The sequence below is a fragment of the Thalassophryne amazonica genome, chromosome 9 (assembly GCF_902500255.1).
Source record: "Thalassophryne amazonica chromosome 9, fThaAma1.1, whole genome shotgun sequence".
Taxonomy (NCBI): Eukaryota; Metazoa; Chordata; class Actinopteri; order Batrachoidiformes; family Batrachoididae; genus Thalassophryne; species Thalassophryne amazonica.
Window position 1 is genome coordinate 101,943,951 of NC_047111.1, and position 27,898 is coordinate 101,971,848.

A 27,898-nucleotide genomic window follows, 5' to 3' on the forward strand; every position below is an offset into this window, starting at 1 on the left:
TCAATCCCAGAAGCAACTTTGATTTGCCTTTGTAATATTCCATATTTGTGTCTACTCCGCCCCTCACTTTAGTTGATGAGCGGAGTTAAGATAGTCGGCACCAGCAGAGACATGATGGCAAATGCAATTCGAAATATCCGAATATAGAAAATATACAAATATCCCATATAAAGCTTGGCAACATGGTGGTCTTGTGGTTAGCACTCACTGCTAGAAGGTCCTGGGATCACATCCTGTATCATTTCTGTGTGGAGTTTTCATGTTTACATAGGTGCCCTCTGGGTGCTCCAGCTTCCTCCCATTTCCAAAGACATGCAGGTTTTTAATTTAGAAACTTTAAAGCAGGGGTGGGCAATCATGTGCCATGAAGGGCCGAGACACTGCAGATTTTCCTTACAACCAATCACCTCAGCAGGTGATTTCATTAATGATCACTTGTCTCAGCAGGTGATTTCATTGACGATCAGGTGTTTATGTTCAGGGGAGAAGCTCATCAGCAATCCACCTGCTGAGGTGATTGGTTGCAAGGAAAACCTGCAGTGTCTCGGCCCTCGCCGCCCACCCCTGCTTTAAAGCTATGGGGCCACCCAAATTTCAGTAAACTGACAAAATCTAGTTTCTCCTGAAATCTAAGCATTATAATTTAGGTTTGTTTTAGAAATGTCTTGTAAAATGACACCTCATTTAAATGCAAAAGGGCGTGAGTGTGCACATGCATCAGCTTTTGAAAAGACTGGAAGTTACCTTTGATTGCAGGTGACGCACACACATGTAACATGCACGCTGACACCTTTGAGATGTTTTACAAATCACTTCAGAGGTTAGTGGTTAAGGCGTTGGGCTTGAGACCAGAGGATCCTCAGTTCAAATCCCAGCCTGACTGGAAAATCACTAAGGCACCTTGGGAAAGGTCCTTAATTCCCTAGTTGTTCCTGGTGTGTAATGAGCACCTTGTATGGCAACACCCTCACATTGGGGTGAATGTGAGGGATTATGTGTAAAGCGCTTTGAGCGTCTGATGTCGATGGAAAAGCGCTACATAAATGCAGTCCATTAACCATTTTATTTCTCACAATCTTTTACATAATATATGACAAACATCTTACACTGAACAAAAATATAAATGCAACACTTGTTTTTGTTCTCATTTTTCATGAGCTGAACTCAAAGATCTAAAACATTTTCTATATACACAGAAGTGTATAGTGAACTTTTATGGCCTTTTATTGTGGCAGCATAAGGCACATCTGTGCAGTAATCATACTGTCTCATCGGCATCTTGATATGTCACACCTGTGAGGTGGGATAGATTATCTCAGCAAAGGAGAAGTACTCACTAACAGATTTTGACAGATTTGTGAACATTTGAGAGAAATAGGTCTTTTGGGTATATAGACAATGTTTGAGTTCACCTTATGAAAAATGGGAGCAAAAACAAATGTGTTGTATTTATACTTTTGCTCAGTGTAGATTTACTCAGAAACACCATGTTTTCTGCCGTTAGATTAGCAGCCAGAAAGAAACCAGTCAGTGATGTCACAGTGCCTCTCTACTCTAATTGGCCCTCACTGTGTCCTTCCAATAACCCCTCATGGAAATTTGTGGAAGCCCCCACTTGATCTATGATATCACTGCCAGCAGTAAGTAGTTCAAGGTCATCTGTTCTTTTGATATTTTACCCTTCGGGGAAACTTTTTATTTATTTATTTTTCTATACAACATGTATTTTGATCATACTGGCAATGTCACATTATGAATCCCCTATTTAACGACTAATAAATAAAATTATAGTGGTGCCAAAGAAAATTCTGTTCATGCCTTAAGTCTTAGAAAGCTTAGAGACCCTATACTTTTAAAATTGACCGTAGGGGTGTGTGTGTGTGTGTGTGTGTGTGTGTGTGTGTGTGTGTGTGTGTGTGTGTGTGTGTGTGTGTGTGTGTGTGTGTGTGTGTGTGTGTGTGTGTGTGGACCTGCGATAGGCTGGCATACTGTCGAGGTGGGACTCTGTCTCCCGCCCTATGATTGCTGTGATCGGCTCCAGTCAACTCGATGTCTGTATGTTGTTTGTCTTACACTAGTAGTTCAGCCACGCGGTTTTTTATAAAGGCAAAGTGCCTTTGTCTTGTTCCAACACTTGATTCTTGACAAAAGTGGGGTATAGTGCAGCAGAGTCTTGGTCTTTGTTCACGTTAAGGGCCACGTTGTGCATTTCTGGTTTGAATGAGATTTCTTTTGTACCTGTCTTGTATCTTTCATGTTTTTATACGCTCGACTTTCCAATAAAGGAAAGGCTTTAAAACTAATCTTTTCTAGAAACAGTTCAGATCAGAAACTGTGATCTCGGCTCTGTGTCTGTGCCCTACGAGCTATCTTCCGATGTGCGTCTTTGTGTCGATGCGGCAGTTCCACCAAGTCTGAGCTTTTAGTGGAATCACAATTTTTATGTAAATTCCTTTCAGAGCTGCAGCCTCGTTCAAAGGCATTCTTCATTCTGTGCTCATATCAAACCACCAGTGATCAAAATGGATGCACCAAGTTGTTGATTATTTTTATTTATCACATTAAAATCCATGTTTGAGAATATGCGCACATTGAAATTCACAGCAAGGATTTTTTTTTTCTTCTGCAGCACCAACAGTAGCACTCAGTTTAGTTTTATGTGGGATAAAAATGTAAATAGACTCATTTTTTTATTTTCTTCAAGGAAGATAAAAGACAGTCGTGATTCAGTCCTATTTTGTGTATTTGCATGGAGCACTTTCAAAGTGCTGCATTCTATCTACTGTCTTTTTTTTTCTATTCCTTTTTATCAGTTTTCATCTTTAGCATTCAGCTGAGGCCTTGATAAGGAAGTGTGGTACTGACTCACGCTGCACAGTCACCTCCCTGGCTCACACATAGTGCACGTTAGCCGTGCACAAAATGTCCCAGCATTTGCTGTCGTTCTGTTACGGTATCTCACAGCTCCACAGAAACATTCCTCCAGCCTGCGGCCATTCAGTGTGGGCCTTGCTATTGCAAGCACTCTGGGGTGCTGAAAAAAGCAAATTAAATAAATAAAGATCCTGTGTGTGTGTGTGTGTGTGTGTGTGTGTGTGTGTGTGTGTGTGTGTGTGTGTGTGTGTGTGTGTGTGTGTGTGTGTGTGTGTGTAGATTGATGATTTCAGACTCAGGTTTGGACTCACTCACAACCGTGACCCAGCTCTCTCTCACCTTTGATAGATAGATGGCTTTAGGGGCTTGTGGCGGATCAGAAGTGATCCTCGGTATCTCCTGCAGATTGCACAACCTGACTGCAAAGTTTGTCAGCCCAGGTGGCCAGCCCAAGCCCTGGTGCATTAAGGCAGTCAGAATGAGCATGCACATGATTGAATTTGGCCTAGGAGCAATAAAAGTTTTCCAGAATCGCACAGGCCTGGAAAGATTCATTCGAAGTTGGACTTTATAGGCTTTAGAGTTAGTAGTGGTACTTGTTCCGAGCTTTTGAACATGTCTGTGTTGTTTTAGAAGAAAAGAAGTATCTTATTTCCCGGAGTAAAAGTCACACCATCTGCACACAGTGCAGTGCCGTCTGGCAAAATTCAAGTGGTCTTGAATGCCGAAAAACCAAAATGTTTTTATTTTCTTTTTCAAACTCACCTGTTTTCTTGGAGAATATACCATCATTTAAAACTGCTTGAGGTAAAACTCTCAAGCTAGTCAGCAGTTATAAGTATTTGGGATTAAATATTGACACAGAGTTTTCTTTTAAAGTTAATCTAAAACAACATCTCCAATTAGGGGTGAAACTAGGCTTCCTTTATAGAAATAAGTCCTGTTTTTCCTTAAGACCTCGGAAGCTCCTGATAACTGCGACCTTCTTGCCTCTACTGGACTATGGTGATGTCATGTGTATGTGTGCTTTAACAGTTATCTATAGTCCTTGACCTTGCTGTATCACTGTGCTTTGAGATTCATTACTGGTTGTAGCTATCTCACCCACCACTGTGAGTTGTATGCCAGTGCTGGCATGCCCTCTTTGAATGTAAAGCAACATACACATTGGATGACTCTGGTTACAAGGCTCTCATTGGGTTGGTTCCCATTTATTTATCCAGTTTACTTTGGAGATCTGAAAGCCGTTATGCTTTGTGTTCAAATGACGTTATCCTTTTGTGTACTTTGTGTTCACACTGAACCAGGAAAGAAAGCTTTTAGATAAAGCTTTTAGTTTCTCTGCTGCCTCTGCTTGGAATGTTCTCCACTCTGAATTGAAATGGTTTGGGTTGATTTCTTTGAATTCTTTCGCACAGTGCCCATGTTTCTAAATTCTAATTTGTTTTAACTTATACATTTTTACAATCACCAAGCTGATTGTCTTCTCTGTATATTGCTTGCATTTTATTTGTTTTAACATTCTCTTGATGTTGTTAACTTGTTTATTATGATGTGAGCTGTTGCCTTTCTTGGCCAGGTCAGCCTTGTGAAAGAGGTTTCATCTCAGTGGGATTTTTTACCTTTTTAAATAAAGGTGTGTGTGTATATATATATATATATATATATATATATATATATATATATATATATATATATATATATATATATACGGTGAGGAAAATAAGTATTTGAACACCCTGCGGTTTTGCAAGTTCTCCCACTTAGAAATCATGGAGGGGTCTGAAATTTTCATCTTAGGTGCATGTCCACTGTAAGAGACATAATCTAAAAAAAAAGAAAAATCAGGAAATCACAATGTATGTTTTTTAATAATTTATTTGTATGTTACTGCTGCAAATAAGTACTTGAACACCTACCAACCAGCAAGAATTCTGGCTCACACAGACCTGCTAATTTTTCTTTAAGAAGCCCTCTTATTCTGCACTCTTTACCTGTATTAATTGCACCTGTTTGAACTTGTTACCTGTATAAAAGACACCTGTTCACACACTCAATCAGTCACACTCCAACCTGTCCACCATAGCCAAGACGAAAGAGCTGTCTAAGGACACCAGGGACAAAACTGTAGACCTGGACAAGGCTGGGATGGACTACAGGACAACAGGCAAGCAGCTTGGTAGAAGACAACAACTGTTATGATTATTTATTAGAAAGTGGAAGAAACACAAGATGACTGTCAATCTCCCTCGGTCAGGAAGATCTCACTTTGTGGGGTAAGGATGATTCTGAGAAAGCTCAGAACTACACAGGAGGACCTGGTCAATGACCTGAAGAGAGCTGGGACCACAGTCACAAAGATTGCATTAGTAACATGATGCTGTCATGGTTTAAAATCCTGCAGGGCAGCAAGGTCCCCCTGCTCAAGCCAGTACATGTTCAGGCCCATTTGAAGTTCACCAGTGACCATCTGGATGATCCAGAGGAGGCATGGGAGAAGGTCATGTGGTCAGATGAGAGCAGAATAGAGATTTTTGGAATCAACTCCACTTACCATGTTTAGAGGATGAAAACAACCCTCAAGAAAACCATCCTAACCGTGAAGCATGGAGGTGGAAACATCATACTCTGGGGGTGCTCTTCTGCAAAGGGGACAGGACGACTGCACCGTATTGAAGGGAGGATGGATGGGGTCATGTATTGCGAGATTTTGGCAAACAACCTCCTTCCCTCACTAAGAGCATTGAAGATGGGTCATGGCTGGGTCTTCCAGCATGACAATGACCCCAAACACACAGCCAGGGCAACTAAGGAGGTGCTCCGTAAGAAGCATTTCAAGGTCCTGGAGTTGCCTGGCCAGTCTCCAGACCTGAACTCAATAGAAAATCTTTGGAGGAAGCTGAAACTCCAAACCTGAAAGATCTAGAGAAGATCTGTATGGAGGAGTGGACCAAAATCCCCGCTGCAGTGTGTGCAAACCTTGTGAAAAACTACAGGAAATGTTTGACCTCTGTAATTGCAAACAAAGGCTACTGTACCAAATATTAACATTGGTTTTCACAGGTGTTCAAATACTTATTTGCAGCAGTAACATACAAATAAATTATTAAAAAAATCATACATTGTGATTTCTGGATTTTGTTTTTTTTTTGTTTTTTTTTTTTGTTTATGTCTCTCACAGTGGACATGCACCTAAGATGAAAATTTCAGACCCTTCCATGATTTCTAAGTGGGAGAACTTGCAAAATTGCTGGGTGTTCAAATACTTATTTTCCTCACTGTATATACACTCAACAAAAATATAAACGCAACACTTTTGGTTTTGCTCCCATTTTGTATGTGATGAACTCAAAGATCAAAGAAGTGGGCAGTCTAAGGCACACCTGTGCACTAATCATGGTGTCTAATCAGCATCTTGATATGGCACACCTGTGAGGTGGGATGGATTATCTCAGCAAAGGAGAAGTGCTCACTATCACAGATTTAGACTGGTTTATGAACAATACGTGGTCTGTCCAGCTCTCCACAAGTTCTCTTATACTCACTCGACTGGTAAGCACTGAAAGCCGAGATAGACATGTCCCAACTTGTCCTCTAACACTCCAAAACGGAGGTGTTCCTTTGTCTCCCTTCATCAGCGAATCGGTCGTGATGCGCGAAACCTCCGCGCGGCTTTCCATGACAAAATCTCTTGTTAAAAGTAAAATCTGCCGGAAAATGGCTGATGTCCAGGTCTTGTGATAACCAGAGAAAGAGCACACGACGGTCTCGTATCCACAGAGCCATCAGCTTAGAAATGATCCAGTGGTTTGTGCCGCATCGTCGCAGCTCGCAGCGTGGCGCACCGACCGTCCTTAAAGGGGTCCTTAAAGCTGTAGTTAAAGTCCTTATTCTCTGTGAAGCCCGTAAAATTTTCACTGAAAGCCAGATAAATTTTTTGAATGGTTTCTAGGTGCCAGTCTCTAACAGCTTCTGAAAAAATTCTGATGGAAAAATTTCATTCCGCCATTTCCAGACAATGAAAATCTGACGAGAGGGCGGGACCACTCCTTCCCAAGGCATGCTCACAGGCGAATGACGTCACCGACAGGCGTGGAAAAACTCACGCATGCGCACGAGGGTTCAAGCATGTCTGACGTAAAAACATATGAATGAAATCCATATAGTTTTTGAAAAAAATAAAAAGGACCATTACTTTATGGACAGACCTCGTATTTGAGGGAAATGGTGATATTGTGTATGCGGAAAAAGTTTTAGATCTTTGAGTTCATCTCGTACAAAATGGGAGCAAAATCAAAAGTGTTGCGTTTATATTTTTGTTGAGTGTATATAGAAAGTTGTACCTGTCAAAAATCACTTGTGAAGAGGAAAAAAAGCATATATACACGTTGAACCACATGTTTGTGCATTGTTGTTGTGTAGTTTTTATTATTAACATGATTACCAGGAAACCTCTATACAACATCAAAGACTAAATATTACAGGCACACCACTGCAATCAACCACTGGAATCAATGCATCAATGCAGTGGCTTTAGTTCTCTTGTTCAGTCTTTGTGCTGTATGATTGTGCTAAACCTATTAAACTTGTGCAGTTTCCCCAACAGTGTGAAGGTCTTTCTTGGATGTTTTGATTAATTTATTTTTCATTTCATTGTGTCACATTCTGTATTGTATTGATAGAAAAATGAATGCAGTGATTCCACACATTCCAGTATAGTAGCTGGTTGCTCAAATGCTTATTGAGTGTTGTTAGAAGGAAAGATGATGTAACACAGTGGTAAACATAACACTGTCTCAGCTTTTTTGAAACGTGTTGCAGGCATCCATTTCAAAATGAACAAATATTTGCACAAAAACAATAAAGTTTATCCGTTCAAATTTTACATATCTTGTCTTTGTGGTGTATTCAATTGAATATAGCTTGAAGAGGATTTGCAAATCATTTTATTCTGTTTTTATTTACATTTCACACAACGTCCAACGTAATTGAAACTGAGGTTGTATAAAATGGCTTGTTAAACATGTTTGTGGTTTTCACTGTAAAAAAAAAAAACATTTTTCTATTCAGATTTTTTGTTTTTGTCTGAATTTAGGTTCAATGTGTTAATACAGTATGTCAGAATTAAACTTTAAAGCCACACTGGTGAGTTCATGCTGTAAAAAATGAGACCAAACAGGCAAACTAAACAGGTTTTTAAGGTAAATTATGAAGATAAAACACAAAGTAGTCAAAAACTTACACCCTGGACTCCAGAGGGTTAAATCAGTGATTCATGATGGATTTAGTCGTTTACTTGTGCTCACCCAATGGCTCCCGTGTGAGCATTTCATGACATACATCTGAAATAATTTGGCTTGTTGTGTAGTTAATTGGCATAACCAATCATGTCTAGGAGGTGTATGCTGCAGGTTTCCTGTTCTGTCGAATGAGGTGATGGCTTACGTACAAAGAAAGTTGCTATTCTGGACATACCCAGACTCACAGAACCATACACTTAATGCCTGAGTAACAATTATTATTACTGATGAATGTGTACTCTGGAAACCATTTATTTTTTGTTATATTACAACCAGGTATGGCCTACATATTTTGGGCATTCACAGAATGATTCCTAATAATTACTAGGCTGGGAGGCATCTAGAAAAAGCTGATAGAGTCAGTCTGAATAGTGGTGTTTTTCAATGCCAATATTGTCAAATCTTTTGAGAAATGGCAATTCTGGTCTTAATATATGACGACATTGAACTCAGGAACTACTTTGCTGGATGATGGGGTATCTTCAGGAGAGGTTGGAGGTACAGCTGGGTTAGGGTGAGCTATGGGAACTGTCTTACTGTCAGTATGGGCTTAATACTGATACAATACTGACTTATTAATTGTTGTGAAAGTGTAGGAACACGGACCCACAACAGGGGGCGCAATGAACGGACAATGGAGGAAGATAAATAACAAGGTTTACTATTGTGAAACAAGCACAATAAGTACAACAATCACAATTTGGGGTCGAATTTGCTGGTGTCGTGTGGGCAGGCTCGAAGGTAGGAGACGCCCGTCTCAGTCGAACCGGAACCACCCCGATCTCCTCTGCCACCGAACCCTGGAAATACTGGAACCGCCAAGTCCCGAATTCCCAGGTGGCCACTGCCTCCGCTCGTCGGATCCGGTACTGCTGGCAGGAGAGAGCAACAACACACAGGTGTGATGCGACAGCACCCAGTAACGAAGAGGGGAGAAGCCGCCTCCACCTCTTGTCAATGCACAACAGGAAGGTGAGTACTTATCCAAGCAATATAGCTTTTAGCAGTCAACAATCCTGAAAAGGTTTAACAAATGATTAGCTGGTTAATCAGAATAAGAATGCAGAGATACTACCTCAGTCTTAGGCGATATCTCGGCACTGAGGTGGAGACGCCGTCCTCCTGATATACCTTGGTGCCGAGTAGAAACAGCTGTGTCCAATAATGGGTGACAGTTGTCACCCTGGCTGCTCATCTCAGGTGGCGACGCCCTCTGGTGCCTGGAGCCCGCACTCCAGGCAGGGCGCCCTCTGGTGGTGGTGGGCCAGCAGTACCTCCTCTTCAGCGGCCCACACAACATTAATAGTCGGTTTCACTGGGACATTGTGAAACATTTTCATCTGATTGTCTTTTCATCTGTCCCCTAATAGTGAACACTGGACTGTACATGGTTGTTTGGCTGCCACATTTGTCTTTATATGTTCTGTCAATACAGACACAGATACTTTATTTGTCATTGTAACCAGTACAACAAAAGGAAAGGTGCAGCCTTTCAGTGCAAATATAAACCTGAGTGAACCACGCGCAGACTTTCAAGGACTGGAGAAGAAAAGAAAAATAAACCTAAAATTTAACCGAATGAGAGAGGTATGTCTAGAGTGCAAATTTAAAAAAAAAGAAAAAAGATGTAGTAGCAAAAAAGAGATTGCATGTAAAAAAAAAGAGAAAAGTATATACAAAACTGTGGATATTGCACAAAAACAAATATTGCACTCAAGTGTGGCATGTGACATGGTAATTTGGTTCCAGTGGCATTCAAAGCTTTAACAGAGTGTCCAGGGTGGGATGAGTCCTTTAGGACGGTGTTGGCTCTCCTGAGACTGTAAGAGCCATGAATGTCCCCCAGTGTGGGTAGAGGGTACCAAGTTATATTCTCTGCCATTTTGGTAACCCTCTGGAGCTCTTTAATGTTTGCCCCTGTGCAGCTGCCAAACCATGTACAGAGACAGTATGGAGTATGTGAGGATGCTCTCCATGGTAGAGCAGTAAAAAGATATGAGCAATCTTTGGTTTATGTTCTTTTTCTTGAAGTGGAGTCTTTGCTGTGCCTTCTTTTTATTGGTGGTGTTCAGTGGTGTTCCTGTCCCAGATCAGATTCTCAGCTATGTGGACTCCCAGGAAACGGAGGTCCCTAACCCTTTCCACACAGGTCCTTCCAATGATAATGGGCTGAATGTCTGGTTTGTTTCTCCTGAAGTCTATGATTAGCTCCTTGGTTTTGGATGTGTTCAGGAGCAGGTTATTTTCTCTACACCACTCTGTCAACTGTCCCACCTCCTCCTGGTAGGCGGATTCATCTCCTCCAGTGATACAGCCTACAACTGTGGTATCATCCACATACTTAACAAAGGTGCTGCTGGTGTGGATAGGGGTGCAGAGTTGTAGAGGGTGAAGGGCAGTGGGCTCAGCACGCAGCCTTGGGGGGAACCAATACTGAGTGTGAGAGCTGTGGATATGAAATAAAGTAGACAAAGGTTCAGCAGGTTCAGCAATCTGGTGTCATGCTTACAACCACAATTCCAATGAAGTTGGGACGTTGTGTGAAATGTATAAATAAAAACAGAATACAATGATTTGCAAATCCTCGTCAACTTATATTCAATTGAATACACCACAAAGACAAGATATTTCATTTTCAAAGGGATAGACTTTATTGTTTTTGTGGAAATATTTTCTCATTTTGAAATGGCTGCCTGCTACACATTTCAAAAAAGTTGGGACGGGACAACAACAGACTGGGAAAGTTGATGAATGCTCAAAGAACATCTAATTGGAAACAGGTGTGTGTCATGATTGGGTATAAAAGGAGCATCCCCAAAAGGCTCAGCCGTTCAACTCAACTCAACTTTTTTTTTTTATATAGCGCCAAATCACAACAAACAGTTGCCCCAAGGCGCTCTATATTGTAAGGCAAGGCCATACAATAATTATGAAAAACCCCAACGGTCAAAACGACCCCCTATGAGCAAGCACTTGGCTACAGTGGGAAGGAAAAACTCCCTTTTAACAGGAAGAAACCTCCAGCAGAACCAGGCTCAGGGAGGGGCAGTCTTCTGCTGAGACTGGTTGGGGCTGAGGGAAAGAACCAGGAAAAAGACATGCTGTGGAGGGGGGCAGAGATCGATCACTAATGATTAAATGCAGAGTGATGCATACGGAGCAAAAAGAGAAAGAAACAGTGCATCATGGAAACCCCCCCACAGTCTACGTCTAAAGCAGCATAACCAAGGGATGGTCCAGGGTCACCTGATCCAGCCCTAACTATAAGCCTTAGCGAAAAGGAAAGTTTTAAGCCTAATCTTAAAAGTAGAGAGGGTATCTGTCTCCCTGATCTGAATTGGGAGCTGGTTCCACAGAAGAGGAGCCTGAAAGCTGAAGGCTCTGCCTCCCATTCTACTCTTACAAACCCTAGGAACTACAAGTAAGCCTGCAGTCTGAGAGCGAAGCGCTCTAATGGGGTAATATGGTACTACGAGGTCCCTAAGATAAGATGGGACCTGATTATTCAAAACCTTATAAGTAAGAAGAAGAATTTTAAATTCTATTCTAGAATTAACAGGAAGCCAATGAAGAGAGGCCAACACGGGTGAGATATGCTCTCTCCTGCTAGTCCCCGTCAGTACTCTAGCTGCAGCATTCTGAACCAACTGAAGGCTTTTTAGGGAACTTTTAGGACAACCTGATAATAATGAATTACAATAGTCCAGCCTAGAGGAAATAAATGCATGAATTAGTTTTTCAGCATCACTCTGAGACAAGACCTTTCTGATTTTAGAGATATTGCGTAAATGCAAAAAGGCAGTCCTACATATTTGTTTAATATGCGCTTTGAATGACATATCCTGATCAAAAATGACTCCAAGATTTCTCACAGTATTACTAGAGGTCAGGGAAATGCCATCCAGAGTAAAGATCTGGTTAGACACCATGCTTCTAAGATTTGTGGGGCCAAGTTCACAAGCAAAGATGGGGCGAGGATTACCACTTTGTGAACAACTGCGTGAAAAAATCATCCAACAGTTTAAGAACAATGTTTCTCAATGTTCAGTTCCAAAGAATTTAGGGATTCCATCATCTACAGTCCATAATATAATCAGAAGATTCAGAGAATCTGGAGAACTTTGTACACTTAAGCAGCAAGGCCGAAAACCAACATTGAATGCCCGTGATTTTCGATCACTCAGGCGGCACTGCATTAAAAGCCATCATCATTGTGTAAAGGATCTTACCGCGTGGGCTCAGGAACACTTCAGAAAACCATTGTCAGTTAACACAGTTCGTCGTGACATCTACAAGTGCAAGTTAAAACTCTACTATGGAAACCGAAAGCCACACATCAACAACATCCAGAAACTGCCTTCTCCGGGCCCAAGCTAATTTGAAATAGACAGACGCAAAGTGGAAAAGTGTGCTGTGGTCTGATGAGTCCACATTTCAAATTGTTTTTGGAAATCATGGACGTCTTGTCCTCTGGATAAAAGAGGAAAAAGACCATCCAGATTGTTACCAGCACAAAGTTCAAAAGCCAGCATCTGTGATGGTATGGGGGTGTGTTAGTGCCCATTGCATGGGCACCTTACACATCTGTGATGGCACCATCAATGCTGAAAGGTACATCCAGGTTTTGGAGCAACACATGCTGACATTCAAGTAACGTCTTTTTAGGGACGTCCCTGCTTATTTCAACAAGACAATGCCAAGCCACATTCTGTACATGTTACAACAGCATGGCTTCATAATAAAATAGTGCAGGTACTAGACTGGCCTGCCTGCAGTCCAGACCTGTCGCCCATTGAAAATGTGTGGCGCATTATGAAGTGAAAAATACGACAACAGAGACCCCGGACTGTTGAACAACTGAAGTCGTACATCAAGCATGAATTGGAAAGAATTCCGCCTACAACGCTTCAACAATTAGTGTCCTCAGTTCCCAAATGCTTATTGAGTGTTATTAGAAGGAAAGTTGATGTAACACAGTGGTAAACATACCACTGTCCCAGCTTTTTTGAAACGTGTTGCAGGCATCCATTTCAAAGTCAGGAAATATTTGCACAAAAACAATAAAGTTTATCAGTTTGAACATTAAATATCTTGGAATTGGGGCTGTATTTGTTATGTCTTGTTGGAATAACCATAGCAGATGGTCACCCCACTTAGTCTGGTGTTCTTTGGGTTTCTTCCTATAGTCAAAATCACTGACAGATCTTTTCTTTAACACTGTCAACTTATTTGTGTGTGGCACCCTCAATTGATGTATGCTTTGATTTGGTGCATGAATAAATTGAACTGCATTTGTCCTAAATGCTAATCAGTGACCTCAGACAACAATTGTATGCGTCCTGTACTTCTCTCCAGGGAATCATTGAGTAGTACTGTAATGACTTGTAATGATCTGGTTGATGTGGCCACTTGCTTTGTGAAGGAACATCAGTTTTGAGAGTACAGTTATCTGCTGCGTTTTCTTGGATATGAGCCAGCATGCAGATCTCTCATTGCTGCAGACCCCAGCAATTGGACAAGGGCTAAGGGAATGCCCACTTATCACCTGGCTGTGCCAGATAGATGGGTACTTTCAGGAGGTTGGGATGGACCAGTGGCCTGCCGGAGTGGTTTTAATCGGGGCCCAAGGAGACTGCGTAGGGTGATGGATGTGGCAATATGCAGTGCTGGTGCATGCTCCTAGGCCTGACCTGACCCTGATTCCTAATGGTTTTGTTGAACTTTAATGTGTTGGAAGTATCAGGTTGAGAGTTTTCCTTCCTTTTCCTTCCGGTATAAACTTTGTTCTTTGATGGTGTATTTAGTAGAATACTTGTTTGGATCCTGAGGAATTTTCTGACAGAGGAGGGGACAGAGCTTATCTGATTCTAAGGTATCTCACAAAGTGGAGGACAGATTTAGCCAGCAGTTTGTGGAGTGATGCTCCTTTTGCTCTGGAATATTTGATTACATTTCTGAGACATATTTCTAATATCGCCTTCTGTTTCTGATCCTCCATCATCCTCTGCAGTTGTGCGCTCTCCGGTTTTATTTTATTTAATTAACTGTATGGATTATATTTCTCAACAGCTCTGTTTTATTGAGAGCAGAATGAAAATGCTCAACAATCAATTGGAGTTTAATCCCCATGAGGTTTTTCATTTTAATTAAAACGTAAGAAGCAGAAGGAGATTTATCACGATTACCATGATACAGCGAAAGACTTGAACCCAAAGTTGCCATTTCTCGACTGTTATTGAGAGGCAGAACGAGAGATTAGTGGAATAATAGTTGTGTTTGTATATATACATATGGATTTCTAGATTGTTGGAACCAGACTGTCATAACTGGTTCACTTTAGTGGCAGACCTTTTCCCCAAGCTACTATGTTCCGATAATTCTTTGTCCAACCTGAGCCTTTTATGTCTGTCTCCTTTAAAGAGGATGATGCATCAAAGAATAACTAACATGTTAATATATTCCACATGCCCAAGGCTGACAATCAGTGGAAAAATAACTATCTACATATTTACCTCTTAGCAACAGCGATGGAAGAATAATTTAAGACACTAACTGCGGAGTAGAACCCCATGATTTCCCTCCCTTAATGTGCTTTCACATCTTTTTTTTTAAGGCTTCTTTCTCAATATTTTTCAGAGCAACAAAATCTCCTTCGCCTTTTCTTCAACACATTTCATTCGGAGAATATATTTCCCTCAACACAAAACTTGTAACACCAACCGCATCTCGACTCCCACTCCCACTCTCTCTTTTGTTATGTGTTCTTTTCTGTCTGTTAACAGCTCATATCTGCCATTCCGCTTCCATTTCTTTTTTTTTCTCCCCTTCTGCTTGGATTCATCAATTTAAGTCTTACCTCTCCATATCCCCGTGCTGCTGCTCCCTAAATGCTTATATCCCTCAAGCATCTGCTCTCCTGTCTTTTCGCCTCCAGTGTTGTTCCTCTTGCCCTGCTCACAAATATCTTTCCTTCTTTCCATTTTCTACCCCATTTTCTTCTTTGCCCTTGAGTTTGAGGATGGGATTTCGGGGACACAGAAACAGTACATTATCTTCTGTCCGTCTCTCCTGAGACTCGCCGGCTCTGCTCGCTTTCTTTTTCTGGGTACCTTTTCCTGTGTGGTGTCCCGCCACGTGACTTTGACGGTGGGGAACGACCCTGTACTATCTTGAAAATGGCTCAACCACAGACCCAGCACTCGTCTTTAACAAAGAAAAAGATCGCAAAGGTTGCTCGCTTTCGGATGAGGACACTGAAATATTCATCTATGTGCTACTGAGTAGTGCTGCTGTGTGGAAGGTCGAGTCTTGGTTTGCCTGAGGTGATGTCACATGTTGTGTTTCCAAAGCAACTCACATTGATCATTTGATGCTTCTGTTTTGCTTCATCAAAAGCCAGAGAAACATGGCGATGAAGGCTCAAGAGTGAGGATAAAATCACCTTCATGGTGGAATCAAAACGTATTTAGTGTTGACAGGAGATGTTTTTGGTCTTTATTCTGCCGTGCAGTGAAAGAAGTATTAGGGAGCGACATGTAACAAAGATCATCCAGCCGGGGAATCAAACCAAGTGAGTGCAGACAACAGTTTGCAGTCTGTGATACAGAGAAGCTCATGAAGGACACTTCCCAAAATGTTACATCTTTTCACAGAATGTCACAAGAGCGCAAAAGGTGAAAGAATATACTACCTGTATGACCAGTAGGGCTTGTCATGTTATATAGTGAAAAAAATAAAAGTTGTGAGAGACTTCAGCCACATGTTTTTGTTCCACTTGTGCAGACCACATTGAACTCAATCAGATAAAATTTAAGAGTCCCCCAGAGTGACACATTTGCCCCTCCCTCCGCTGGCACGCAACGTCACCCTAACAGGAGAAGACTCTGATACCATTATTGTTGTTTTAAATGACGGGTACATAGGATGGCTTTCTATCACAAAAAGTGTGGTTGATTGGTCACACAGAGGAGAACATAACTGGAATTACTGATTGCTATATTGCTTGTTTGGGGAAAATTGGTTGCGTTGTGGGGGACCCCTAAACAATGTCCCATTACAATAAAATTTGACACAGATCTTTTATTTTATTAGTGGAACAAGAACAACATGTGCCCAAAAGATTTTGTAACATTTGACATTTTTACAGCATAAGGACCAGCAGACCACCCAAAATTAGAGGTGGTGACTTCAGGTGAAGGGCGATTGTGACTTAGTTGGGTGTGTCAAAGCATGCCCCACTATGAGAGTCTGAGTCTATAGACCCCTTGCCCTCATGTGACCCAGCCACTCCCCATTACCATGCTGCTGGTCATGCGCAGGGCTTCCTGGATTATTTACACGAGAAACAACATACTTACTGTAAAGTGTGGGACAAGTTTAGAGATAAACTCATTATGTCTGAACCTGATAGTGGAGTAAGCAACATGCCAGGTATCTTTCTGGCACTGCATGCAGCAGAACAAGGAGAAATTTATGGTTTGGGTGCTTGTACACAGCACCGGGCGTGGTGTTTTCTTTGTTGACTGGGTCTGGAGTGACATCACGGCACGTGTAAGTACACTGAGGACTTAATAAGTTAATTGAGGATTGCAGACTTACATACTTATAATACTATTTAGTAATAATGTTCGTCATTAACTTTATTGAATTTTGTGTACGTTGCCGCCAGATTGTTGAAGAAAACTCAGCCAACTCTCACTTTTTTCATGTCCCACTCTACTCCACTGATTCATAGTGGAGTAGAGCAGAGAAGGGATTTCTTTAACCAAAATATCAATCTAGGCTGCATCTAGATGTACCTTCTGGCAATTTGTAGCTAAATTTTCAGGTTCTTCTTTTTAAGAAAATCCTCCTCTATACCACTTCACATGAAGATGTATAACTGGTGATTAAAAATGCGAACTTGTACTGTGCACAATTTCTCCAGTCACAGCCACAGAAGCCTGTAACTTCTTCTGGGTTGTCTGGGCTCTTCTTCTTGCACAGTCACTCAGTTTTTGAGAACTGTCTACTCCATGTAGATTTACCATAGATCCATAATGTTTGTATTTCTTCATAAATTATGTAAATAAAGTCCAAGACATATTCAGTGGCAGCTTTACCATCAGAGAGCCTCATCCACAATGACCACAAAAGACCCCAAGCTGTCACTGATGTTACAGGGCACAACACACGGTATTAAGCACAGGGGTATGTAACTTTTGATCAGGGTCATTTGGGTAGTTTCTGTTGTCATTATGATTAAAAAAGAGTAAACACAGTTGTTTGACAATAAATGGTTTCACTCAACCACTAACCTAGTGAAAAAAGTTGTTGTGTTGTCATTCATATTCTCTGAAAAGCAGCCAAAAACCCAAAAATTCTGCCAGGGTATGTAAACGTTTGAGCATGACTGTACACTTACCTGACTCTTAGTGTTCATCTAACCCTCACCAAACCTTAAGCTGAATTCATTCTTGTATCTGAAGAATAAAACAGTTCTTCCCCTGAAAAAGTGTTCTTTCTATTTGGGAACACAGGGGAACAACAACTTTTCATCAAGAACCAGACTCACTGTGTTTGGTGTACAGTTCAGTGCACTAATCGCTACAAAATTACAGAGTCAGAAGTGGATATTATCATCTTAAATATAAGGAAGTATGATGTCCGATATCTGTTCACATTTGGCTACCTGCTGTGGTTACGTTACATCTTGTGGAAATGACAGGATGCTCTGGGGAGGTATCCTTTTTGATTCTACTCTACAGTACAAGAAGTAACCCCTCAGCTCATGGTGTGTTAAAGTTGGAAGGAAATGGAATGCAATTACAGACTCAGCATGGGCAATTTTTGTTGTTTGCATGCATTTTCTTCTGCTTTGTTTTCATCTGTCTTCTTCAGAATGTACTAATTCATCACACTCTTCTTTTGTCCCTTGTGATTTTGCCTAAGGCTTTTACCGGCTTGACCTTGAATGATCACTATTTATCTACATTTGTGACCTGTGTCAGGTTGGACATGCCTGAAGCGATGTGGTCTTCAGTGTCTTGCTCAAAGACACTTTCACCCACAGATCAGGAACATTCATTGACTCAATAACCCTTCAATGAGTGGACAACTTGCTCTACTATCTGAGCTGCAGTACAGAGCAAGTAAATTTACATTTATACCTTCAGTCAGAATAAATGCTTTTAAGAGCAGTGAAGTAACAACAAGAGACAGACAATTTCAAAGGAAAACAAACAGATACACATAATAGAAATTATGTAAATTAAAGATGGAAATAGAATTGAAAGAATAGAACTCTAATCCAGTCAGTACGTAAAAGATATAAGTGTGAAGATTTAAGAAATGTAATAAAAAGGAAAAACTTCTCTTTACCTGTAAAAGACAAAGACAGAATTAAGTGTGATTGTTTGATGCCAGCAAGTAAACATTTCTAACAGGCACTAGGAAAAGGATGGTGCCTACGGACTTCTTTTTTTTTACACTGGGGAGTGACTGTATGTTTACACACAAAAACTTATGTGCTCTAGATCAGTGGTTCTCAGTCTTTTTACAATGACTATCACCTTAGAAGATATTTGGTTTTCTAAGTACCACCATTACAACGGAATTAAAATAATTCAATTAAACCCAGTTAATTTATATACCACCAAATCACAACATAGTCCCAAAAGGCACAGCTCAAAATAGCAGAAAGCACTGTGGTTTACTATGATTTCGATCAATTCAAACTAAAGTTGACGGCTTAAACATTGTTGCATTTGTGGTGGACCGCCTGTGACATCCGGGACCATGTCAGGCAGCAAAAAACTAATTGCTCTCATGTACACGCATCAGGTCCATCAGTTTAATGTAAATAAATTAACATTAGAGCTACAGACTAATTTGCAAAGTTCAGGGGAAATTTGTTTTCATTTCTTGTTTTCTTCTCTGAAAGAGACTGGCTTATTTAACAGAATGTGAACCTGGTCAAAATTTAATTCTTCTTTCACACTCCATCCAGCTGTGGCGGTAATGCACAAGTGAATGAGCTGCCAACCTCCATCAAACAGGCGCACACCTAAATGTATTGACAGTGATGTCTCTTTTACATGTAATATAACAGGTCCACATGCATGTGGGATATTTCTGTCAATTTATAATTGCTCTCTACCATGTTTGTCTGTTAAAGCAGAGACTGATTGGTATCTGAAGTGTGTATCAGCTGAGTCCGACTCCTATGAAGCATTGCTTAATTTCGCTTACAGGAGAGATTCAGTGTCACATCGGCTTCATTTAAGTGTTGAAGCCTTTAAATTCTTCATTATGAATCAACTGCTCTGTTTAGCTGTATTGATTCAGCATTTGAAATAAGGCAACTGACTTAATTACACCATAAAAACAAGTTTGTTCAGTAAAGATCTACATACATGTACGGCACATGCAGTGACCCTTTTTGTGGAGCCTCCCAGTGTCTTTGTGTTGATGTGACTGGATCCGAACCCGATTATTATGTCAAGCTATTTATCCAAACCCAGTCCAACCCATCATGTCCCACTGGGGCCTGTTCAGGTATCCACGCTCTAGCCTGCATAATAACAACAGAATAATTCAGTTGTAGAAATACTGACAAGCAAAATCTGCAAAAAAAACTTGCATCTTTTTATCCATGTTTTATGTCCGCCTGCATCTTCTTGGTAGGAAAGGAATCAAAACATGTTTAGTCCACATTTTGTCTCATTTTTTTTTTCTGACAATCATGCATTTTAGCTCATAGGTGTTATTAGTACAGTCATATATAACACAATCCACACCAGTCATTGTCAGAGGTGGGAGTAAGTCACTGTCAAGTCATTCTCAAGTCATCTATCTTCAATTCTCAAGTCAGCTGTCAAACACTTGGTGGTCATCATGACTTGAGACTTGATTTGGGACTTGCTGACTTGAGAGTGACTTGATGGTGACTTACTCCCACCTCTGGTTATTGTTATTCATCTCGTAATGCCTTTAAATGCTGAAAATACTTTAAAGTTCACTGTCCGCTGTCTGTACTCATATACAAATTTCACCACTGGTTTGAAAGGGAGCCGAAGTGGTTCACAGATGCGTTGTGCGTGTCGCTTAAAAACGAACATATATTTTTGTATCTTTTTTGATCAAAACCTAGTTTTAAATATAATTTCAGTGCTTAAAAACTTTGTGGTTAATGACTTCTGGTGTGTGTGTTTTGGGGTGGTGGGGGTAGACTATATATTTTTATTGTTTTAAAATCATCTCTGTGACTTGGTATACTACCAGAGGTAGTGCATGTACCACTGGTGGTACATGTAACACAGTTTGAGAACTATGGCTCTAGATGGTCCTAGCAGTTTTATTTTAAACCATCGGAAGCTTTTTAATGTTATAAGATATTCTAGAATATATACTATGGCAAAATTCTAATTTAGACATGTCAAAGGTACAATACATTCTTGGCATCAGACAGTGTCGGAGTAGACATGATCTGATGTCAAGTTATACAAAGATTTATAACAGTTTAACTCCAAATAACTTAATCATTGCGTGGGTGAATAGACATTGATACCATGCAGGGCCAATCAGCAAATGAAGTAACATCCCATTTCTTGCTACAATTGGTTGGCTTCCAGTTTTCTGTATATATGTTTATAAAGTTGGGTATCATCAACATAATGATTAAATTTATTCTGTAATTGCACCTTTTGTCTATGAGGTTCATTATGAAGGGTGAACAGTAGGAGTCCCAGGAGAGATCCATGTGGTATACCATAGGTTAAAGTAGAAGAATCAGTGGCATTGCTAAAAAACATGGTGTGATTAATTAGACAGGCATGATAGCAACCTTGATGAAATTGACCTCGTGATCTGGAAAACAACAATATAACAAAATAGTCTTACTGAGTGTCAGATGCTGTAGCAAGATTGAGCTGCAGGAGGTCATTGACCTCTCTTGTAAGTGTAACGTTAGTCAAGTGATATCTGAAAGTAGCCTTGAACAAAATTGTTCAGTGAGTTTCCCAGAAGCTGCTGACAAACGTTTTAACCATTTTTCAAAGCGGTCTGTTATTTTGGAGATTTTCAGATTTGTTCTAAAAAAGGTTTCTACAGCAGTTAGAATGCTGATAGAAAGGGCACAATATCAAACTACATCACTGTTAATTTCAGGCATACATGGAGTCTTTCACCTCCTGTTGTACGTATCTTTTTAAATATTAACATTCATTTTCTTTTTGCTAATTATGTGTTTATTCGGGGAGCACTTACTCCACATGTCAACTTGTCACTGATCCTACTGCTAACAGAAACTAATGCTTGATATGAACACAGAATGTGTGTCGTGTGACGTGTTTGTCTTGATTAAATCATCTCAGAGAATTTCAGCGTGGATTTAACTGACAACACGGTCCCACTGGCAGCCATACGTAGCCTCTTTTGTGATATAAAGCCAAGTAGAAAAGGAAGGAGCGGCTCAGACATAGACTGGGGCCTGTTCTCCTGATACTCCCTGTCAGATGATCACCACATTGTTTGGGAGCTTTTCTACATAACAGCTTTCCCAGGTGCAATTTGGTAATATGCAGAAATCCAGCAGAGTGAATCCATGTGCAATTTATTACTGTCACCTCCCAACATCTTGGGAGGAGGCTTGGAGTCAATTATGTCCTTTGTTCCTTATGTTGAGTGCTGTTTTAAGTGTTTCTGTCAAGCGTGTCAAACTGATTCAAGGAAAAAGCACCAGGGTTGGCATTTTCCCATTCATACACTTCTATCTTAAATGTAGCACCGGTATGCTTGGAGGCTTAAGTGACACAAAAAGAGCAAAATATTAAAGTTGTGACAGACAAGTGACAATGAGCAGGGCCTGAACAACACACTTATCACCGAGAGTCGTAACAACCCCAGAAAATGTCAGCACACTCAGAACCAGTCTTTGCAAGTGTTGAAGGAACAGAGACACATCAGAGAAAGAGGTATTGGGCACATCCTGAGATTTACCCTTGTAAGTTGTGACACATGTAACTGTGTGAATTTAGTCTGTCAAACAAGGTCAAGCTGGCACAAAGATTAATAGGATCTGGCTGGTTTGGTGCTGCCATTACTGCAGAACATTTGTGGATTTTGGACTGAACTGGTAAATTAGAATGCCACTGAGTAATCGGTGCATAAATATCACATCAGGTTCAACATTAGTGAACTCTGACAAGCAAATCTGCTACTTTTTGAGCCAACAGAAGTGATGTATGTGCAGTTCTCCCAGGAGTCCTTGCATGCCCGTTCCTGCATCAGAGTCAAACCCTCCCCTGACCACCACATTACTTTAAACATTTTCCATAGACATCCTGAGCCCTCTTTGTTTTAACACCATGAAAACTATTCAGAGTATAATTGCATGCCTTCATCTGTTGGTGAATATTGCATGTGCATTGATCCAATGTGTATTTGCCTTTGTGTTTTTAATTTTTAAAAGATTCTTGAGGAACTAATATTGCATAAGTGGGTGGTCACACACTTGGAAGAAGAAATTACAGAGGAATTTGTTCATGCAAATGATGGCATTCACTATACATTTGTATAAACGTATTATAAGATATCAGTTAAAATTGCACTGCCACAATACAGTTCACAGTATGTGCAAATACTTTACTTATAGGATCATATACACTGCAGAAATTCACCTTAGTATGCAACGCTAGCATATTAGGAAATCAATTAAGAATTGTTTGCACTGAAGATTGTTATACTCTCTAATTTTGTCTTACAACTGAGTATAAATTGCTACTAGTTTGAGATTTTATGCTCAGTTAAGTGGATAAAACGACAGTACATGACATTTCCAGCAAATGATAGCAGCCTCATTTATTCTAAATAGTTGTCATATGTTGCATTATTTGTTAACATTTTGTGCTATTTTTGTGGTGACAGCATACAGCCTGTTGTTTAATGTGGTTGAATAAAAGCCATTCTCTCAAGGTTGTGTGGCACAAAGGTTACCAGCATAAAAAGGCAATCTGTGTATGCCTTTTCTGTTATTGTAGCTAGAATCCCCCCTTGGTGTCAGAAGTGGGATTTTATTATGTCATTGACAAGATGAACAAAGTGATTGTGGAGCTCGAGCAACCCATCGTTCAGCTGGATCAGCATATTGCAAACCAGGAAAGGCAAGAGATCGAGCTTTGCCTTACAGACCACTCAAATGATGTGAGTACCCTGATGTCAGTAGGACTGTTACACCACAACTGTAGTGCCCTCTTGAGGTTAGGAGGAATGTGGAGGAGATGCTGTTTACATGTTTTGACAGCCCTCTAGTGATCAAGAAATCGCTGCAGAAAACATATTTGTGAAATTGAAAGGCTCCCCTGTTTCACTCATACATCATGGTTATGATTAATGTCTAGCAGAGTGACATGCCTGAACAGTCCACACAAGAGCTGAGGAGCAGTCTGTAGCATGGCTGCTGTAACTGTAAGGCAGTAAACTCAACCATTACAATCTTCCCCAAGCTGGAGGCAGGTCTCAGGTCAGGTGATTGCCCAGCTGATGAAGATTGTGTACTGGATATGCATGTCTAGGTGGGGGCGCATGGTAAAGCAGTACCACGACAGACTTGGACCATACTGTCCCCTTGGTGCTTAGTTGAGAAGAGCAAATTTGTTGAGGGCTTTTCTACTCCCCAACACTGGCTGTTCCATACCATGGATGTGCATAGCAATAGAGTGAACGGTGGTTTGCTTGTTGTTTGATGTGGTTAAATAGAAACTGTTCTCTTGGGGTTGTAGTGTACATGGTGGTACAAGAGTTAGCAGCAGAAAAAGCACACTGTACATTCTTGTGGTGAGCATCATCCCACAGTGTTAATATGTTTTATTAAAATGTTGCTGGATACACTTTTTTCTGTAAATGATGATGTAGCTCAGCACCTTAACATGCAAGAGGGTAACATAAGCAATTAACTGCAAACAACTTTAGCCGTTTAACTGGATTTTAGTGAAGACAGTTGAGGCAGATATATTATTCTATTGCTGGTTTGTGCTAATAATTTCCATGCATGTTTGTTTATTTCTGTAATAAAAATCTGAACATGTAGTGACAGAAAATGCTTCCTTATCTGGTTAGACCATTAAAAAAATTCTATGAAAACCACTTGGGTATTAATCTGTTGCCCTACAGCACAGTTCGTGAAGTTAATTCAAATGTGTGGGTGAATTATAGTTTGCAGTAAAAGTAAGTCCCTTCAGCTGTTCCCTTCTTTGCACTCGGGGTCGCCACAGCAAATCCAAGGTGAATCTGCATGTTGAATTGGCACAGGTTTTACATCGGATGCCCTTCCTGTCACAACACCACATTATATGGAGAAATGTGGCGGAGGGGAGTTGAACCAGGAACCTTCCACATTGAAACCAGGTACACTAAGCATTTGGCCACCACTGCTACTGAATTATAGTGTGCAGTAAACATCCCAGTTTCTATGACACGGTCGTAATGAACACTTTCCTCTTTGTACTAAAACTCACTTTCCCACAGGTCCCTCAGGGTCACACAGTCTGAAAATGACAACAGAGGCCTCATCCGCTGGCCTGTCACATTAACACCAAACAACCACTCACCACTTTGTGTGTTTTCTTTTCACAGGGGACTTGGCGTCAGAGGATGAGTACCTGGAAATCCCATCTATCTCCAGGCAGAGAGCGGGCACGTACGAGTGCACGGCTGTCAATGATATCGACACAGACGTCCAGACCGTAGACATCACCGTCAACTGTGAGTCCAGTTTTTTAGCTATTTTTTTTTACAGTGTTACAGGTGACAGTTTACTCTGCTTAACACCAGAAAGACACACCATGTGAAGATGTGCATGAAGGAAAATAATCCCAGTCCAGCATCTTCAAGAGGAGATGATTGGTAGTTTGGTTTAATTAAGGCATCACATGACATTGACCTGTTATAGGCCTTTCACACCTTGTGCAAGCACACCGCGCATCTCTCTAAAGCCCATTATTTTCTATGAGAAGGTTCACACAAATGACGGATCACAAAACTGATCCTGTGCGATGCTCAACTGTGAGCGCACACCGCCACTTGACGTCAACATCACGTGATCAAAGTTCAACTCAATGTAACTTTCACCGCTGTAACGTATCTTCATGTGTCCAATAAAAATGAGGCATCCAACCCAAAAATGGAAGACAACAGAGTGCAGAAATGTGTGTCTCACAAAAAAAAAAAAAAAAAAAAAAAAAAACATAACTTGTTCAGTGTTCTTGCTTCAGATGAGATGATTTCTTGGTTAAAATAGTGTTGTACCTTGGACATTGAACACACACAAACATTTCTGAAGAACTCTGTTGACATCAGCTGACAAAGGACTCAGTTTGCACTTTATAACAGCACTTTATAAAATGAACTTTATTCGTAAAAATCACGGCACACAGCCCTGAGCATTGCCTCTTGGCTGTGATATTGAATTGATATCGCTCTTTTTTTCTGAGTTCATGTCCAAGCTTATTTCACTCTGATCATGTGTAAGTAGACAATCTGCTGTTGCCGTGGCAAAAACGCCGCGGTCATTGCGCGGCTGTCTCCCAGTGGTGGTTATGGGGTGGTCTATGAGGTGTTTTTGCATGGCCTGTGTGATATTTGTGCATCTTCCAGGCTTGGCAGCAGTTCTGCAGAAATCAGGCGTAGCTTCATACTTCATGGAAACCACTGCGATCATGACAGTGTGTCAGAGGACACCAAGAGGACTTTGTAAGGTCCTGGGAAGAGCTAAGTGACTTCATGACCGCACAAGGACCGGTGGACAGACCCTCCCTGTGTAAAGAGGGCTTAAAGGTTCAGAATTCAGTGGTGCACTCAAGTCACTTTTTATTTTCAGATTACTTTCACACCTCAGCCAAATCTGCAGAAGCCCCATTGCTCAAGGTTGGTCTGTTTATATCTCCAGTGTGTCTGTTGATCAGGCCTGGTGCTTCAGCTCTGCCAGGCCTCACTGATGGACAGTCACTGAAAGAAGCTCCTCCCAGCAGGGTGATTTCTTTTTTTTCTTTCTTTTACTGTTAATCTTGTGTTTTAACTGTCAGACTGTCTGACAGTTGGAGGAACACACAAGTCTTCACAAACATGGCGACTGTGAGACTTGTTCAGCCTTCAGAGTGCAAGCAGAGTGACGTAGAAATTACTGCGCCCATGCGCATTATGTATTTTGCCCATCCAGTTGTCACTTGTGAAAACGCAAATGAAGGCAGAAACTGACACATGCTTTGCGTATGTTGTGAAAGGCCCTTTAAGTGTAACACCTCCAAAACCACTTTATGGATTTCAACAAAACATCACACAATGGTAGTACAAAGTATGAAGACTTGCATCAAGGAAAATTATTCTATTCCCACATCTTCAAGGGGACATAACTGGAATTTTGGCTTTAATTAAGGCATCACATGTCATTGAGCTGTTTGGTCTAACACCTCCAGAACAACTTTATGGTTTTCACCAAAACGTCACACAGCAGTAGCACACAGTATGGAGATTTGCATCAATGAAAGTAATTTCTTTCCCACATCTTCAAGGGGAGATTATTGGAATTTTGAATTTGTTTAATGTATCACACTCTGTCACCTTTACTTTGTAAGCACAGGTCCTCCTAAACCAGTGGTGTCCAAAGTGATTCCAGAAAGGGCCAAGAGGATGCAGGTTTTCTTTGTAGCCACTGACTCCAGCAGGAGATTTCACTGATTAACATCACTTTGAGCAGGCAGGATGAGTTCATCAGTGAAATCACCTGATGGAGTCAGTGGCTGTAAGGAAAACTTTCTGGAATACTTTGGACACCACTGTCCTAAACCAATTTTACTGTGTTTTTCCAAGTATAATTTGGTGTTTTTGTTTGTTTGTTTGTTTGTTTGTTTTTTACTAGTTTTGGAAGTCCTGCAGTTTACTGTCCAGTGCGATTTAGATTTTTTTTTTTTTCTTCAAGAGGCATTCATTGACAGATGTGACTGATACTCTGGTGTGATGTATATTCCAGAAAAATATAGTGCATCTGGAAAGTATTCACAGCACTTCACTTTTTCCACATTTTGTTATGTTACAGCCTTATTCCAAAATGAAGTAAATTAATCCCTCAAAGTTCTACTCACCACACCCCATAATGACAACATAAACAAAGTATCATTGAGATCTCAAGGATAATCAATGGAAAAAGGATGTACCTGAGCTCATTTCTGAGAATCATGGCAAAGGCTCTGATTACTTAGACCCCTTCACACATAGCATGAAGTTTGGTTGACTATGGCGAAACAGCGCAAAACAGTTCGAATTAGTGCACCATAAAACATTGTGCCAATGGCCAGGTGTGCACGAATGAAAGTTCATGCATGTGACGGTCTCTTTCAAGCAGGAACACAGTGCAAGGTGCACTACATTGCGCAGCTTATGTGGAATAAATAAAAAATAACCAGCTTCTATCTGTGGAAGCACATTGCGCTGCTTATGTGGACAACATTAAAAAAGGAAAAAAACATCCCACCCACGGGACTCGAACCCGCACCTTCCAAAAGCTCTGATTGCCAGTCAGAAACTTTACCACAGAGCTACGGAGCTGTCCTTTGAAAGCTTCGGGAACCTGCCTCATATCAAGAAGGACATGGAAGTATTGCAAAAAATAATAATAATAACATCCATCCATCCATCTTCTACCGCTTAGTCCAATTAAGGGTCGCGGGGGGCTGGAGCCTATCCCAGCAGTC

General features: G+C 40.8%; 1 protein-coding gene across 4 annotated transcripts in view; it reads left to right on the forward strand.

Moving 5' to 3' along the window:
* Window positions 1-27,898, forward strand: part of ntm (neurotrimin) — a 568,623-nt gene that overhangs the window by 520,438 nt on the left and 20,287 nt on the right. For all 4 annotated transcript variants that reach the window (XM_034178866.1, XM_034178869.1, XM_034178870.1 and 1 more), the window contains exon 4: window positions 24,786-24,914. In XM_034178866.1, the coding sequence (XP_034034757.1) occupies window positions 24,786-24,914 (129 nt within the window). The remainder of the gene's footprint in view (window positions 1-24,785; window positions 24,915-27,898) is intronic.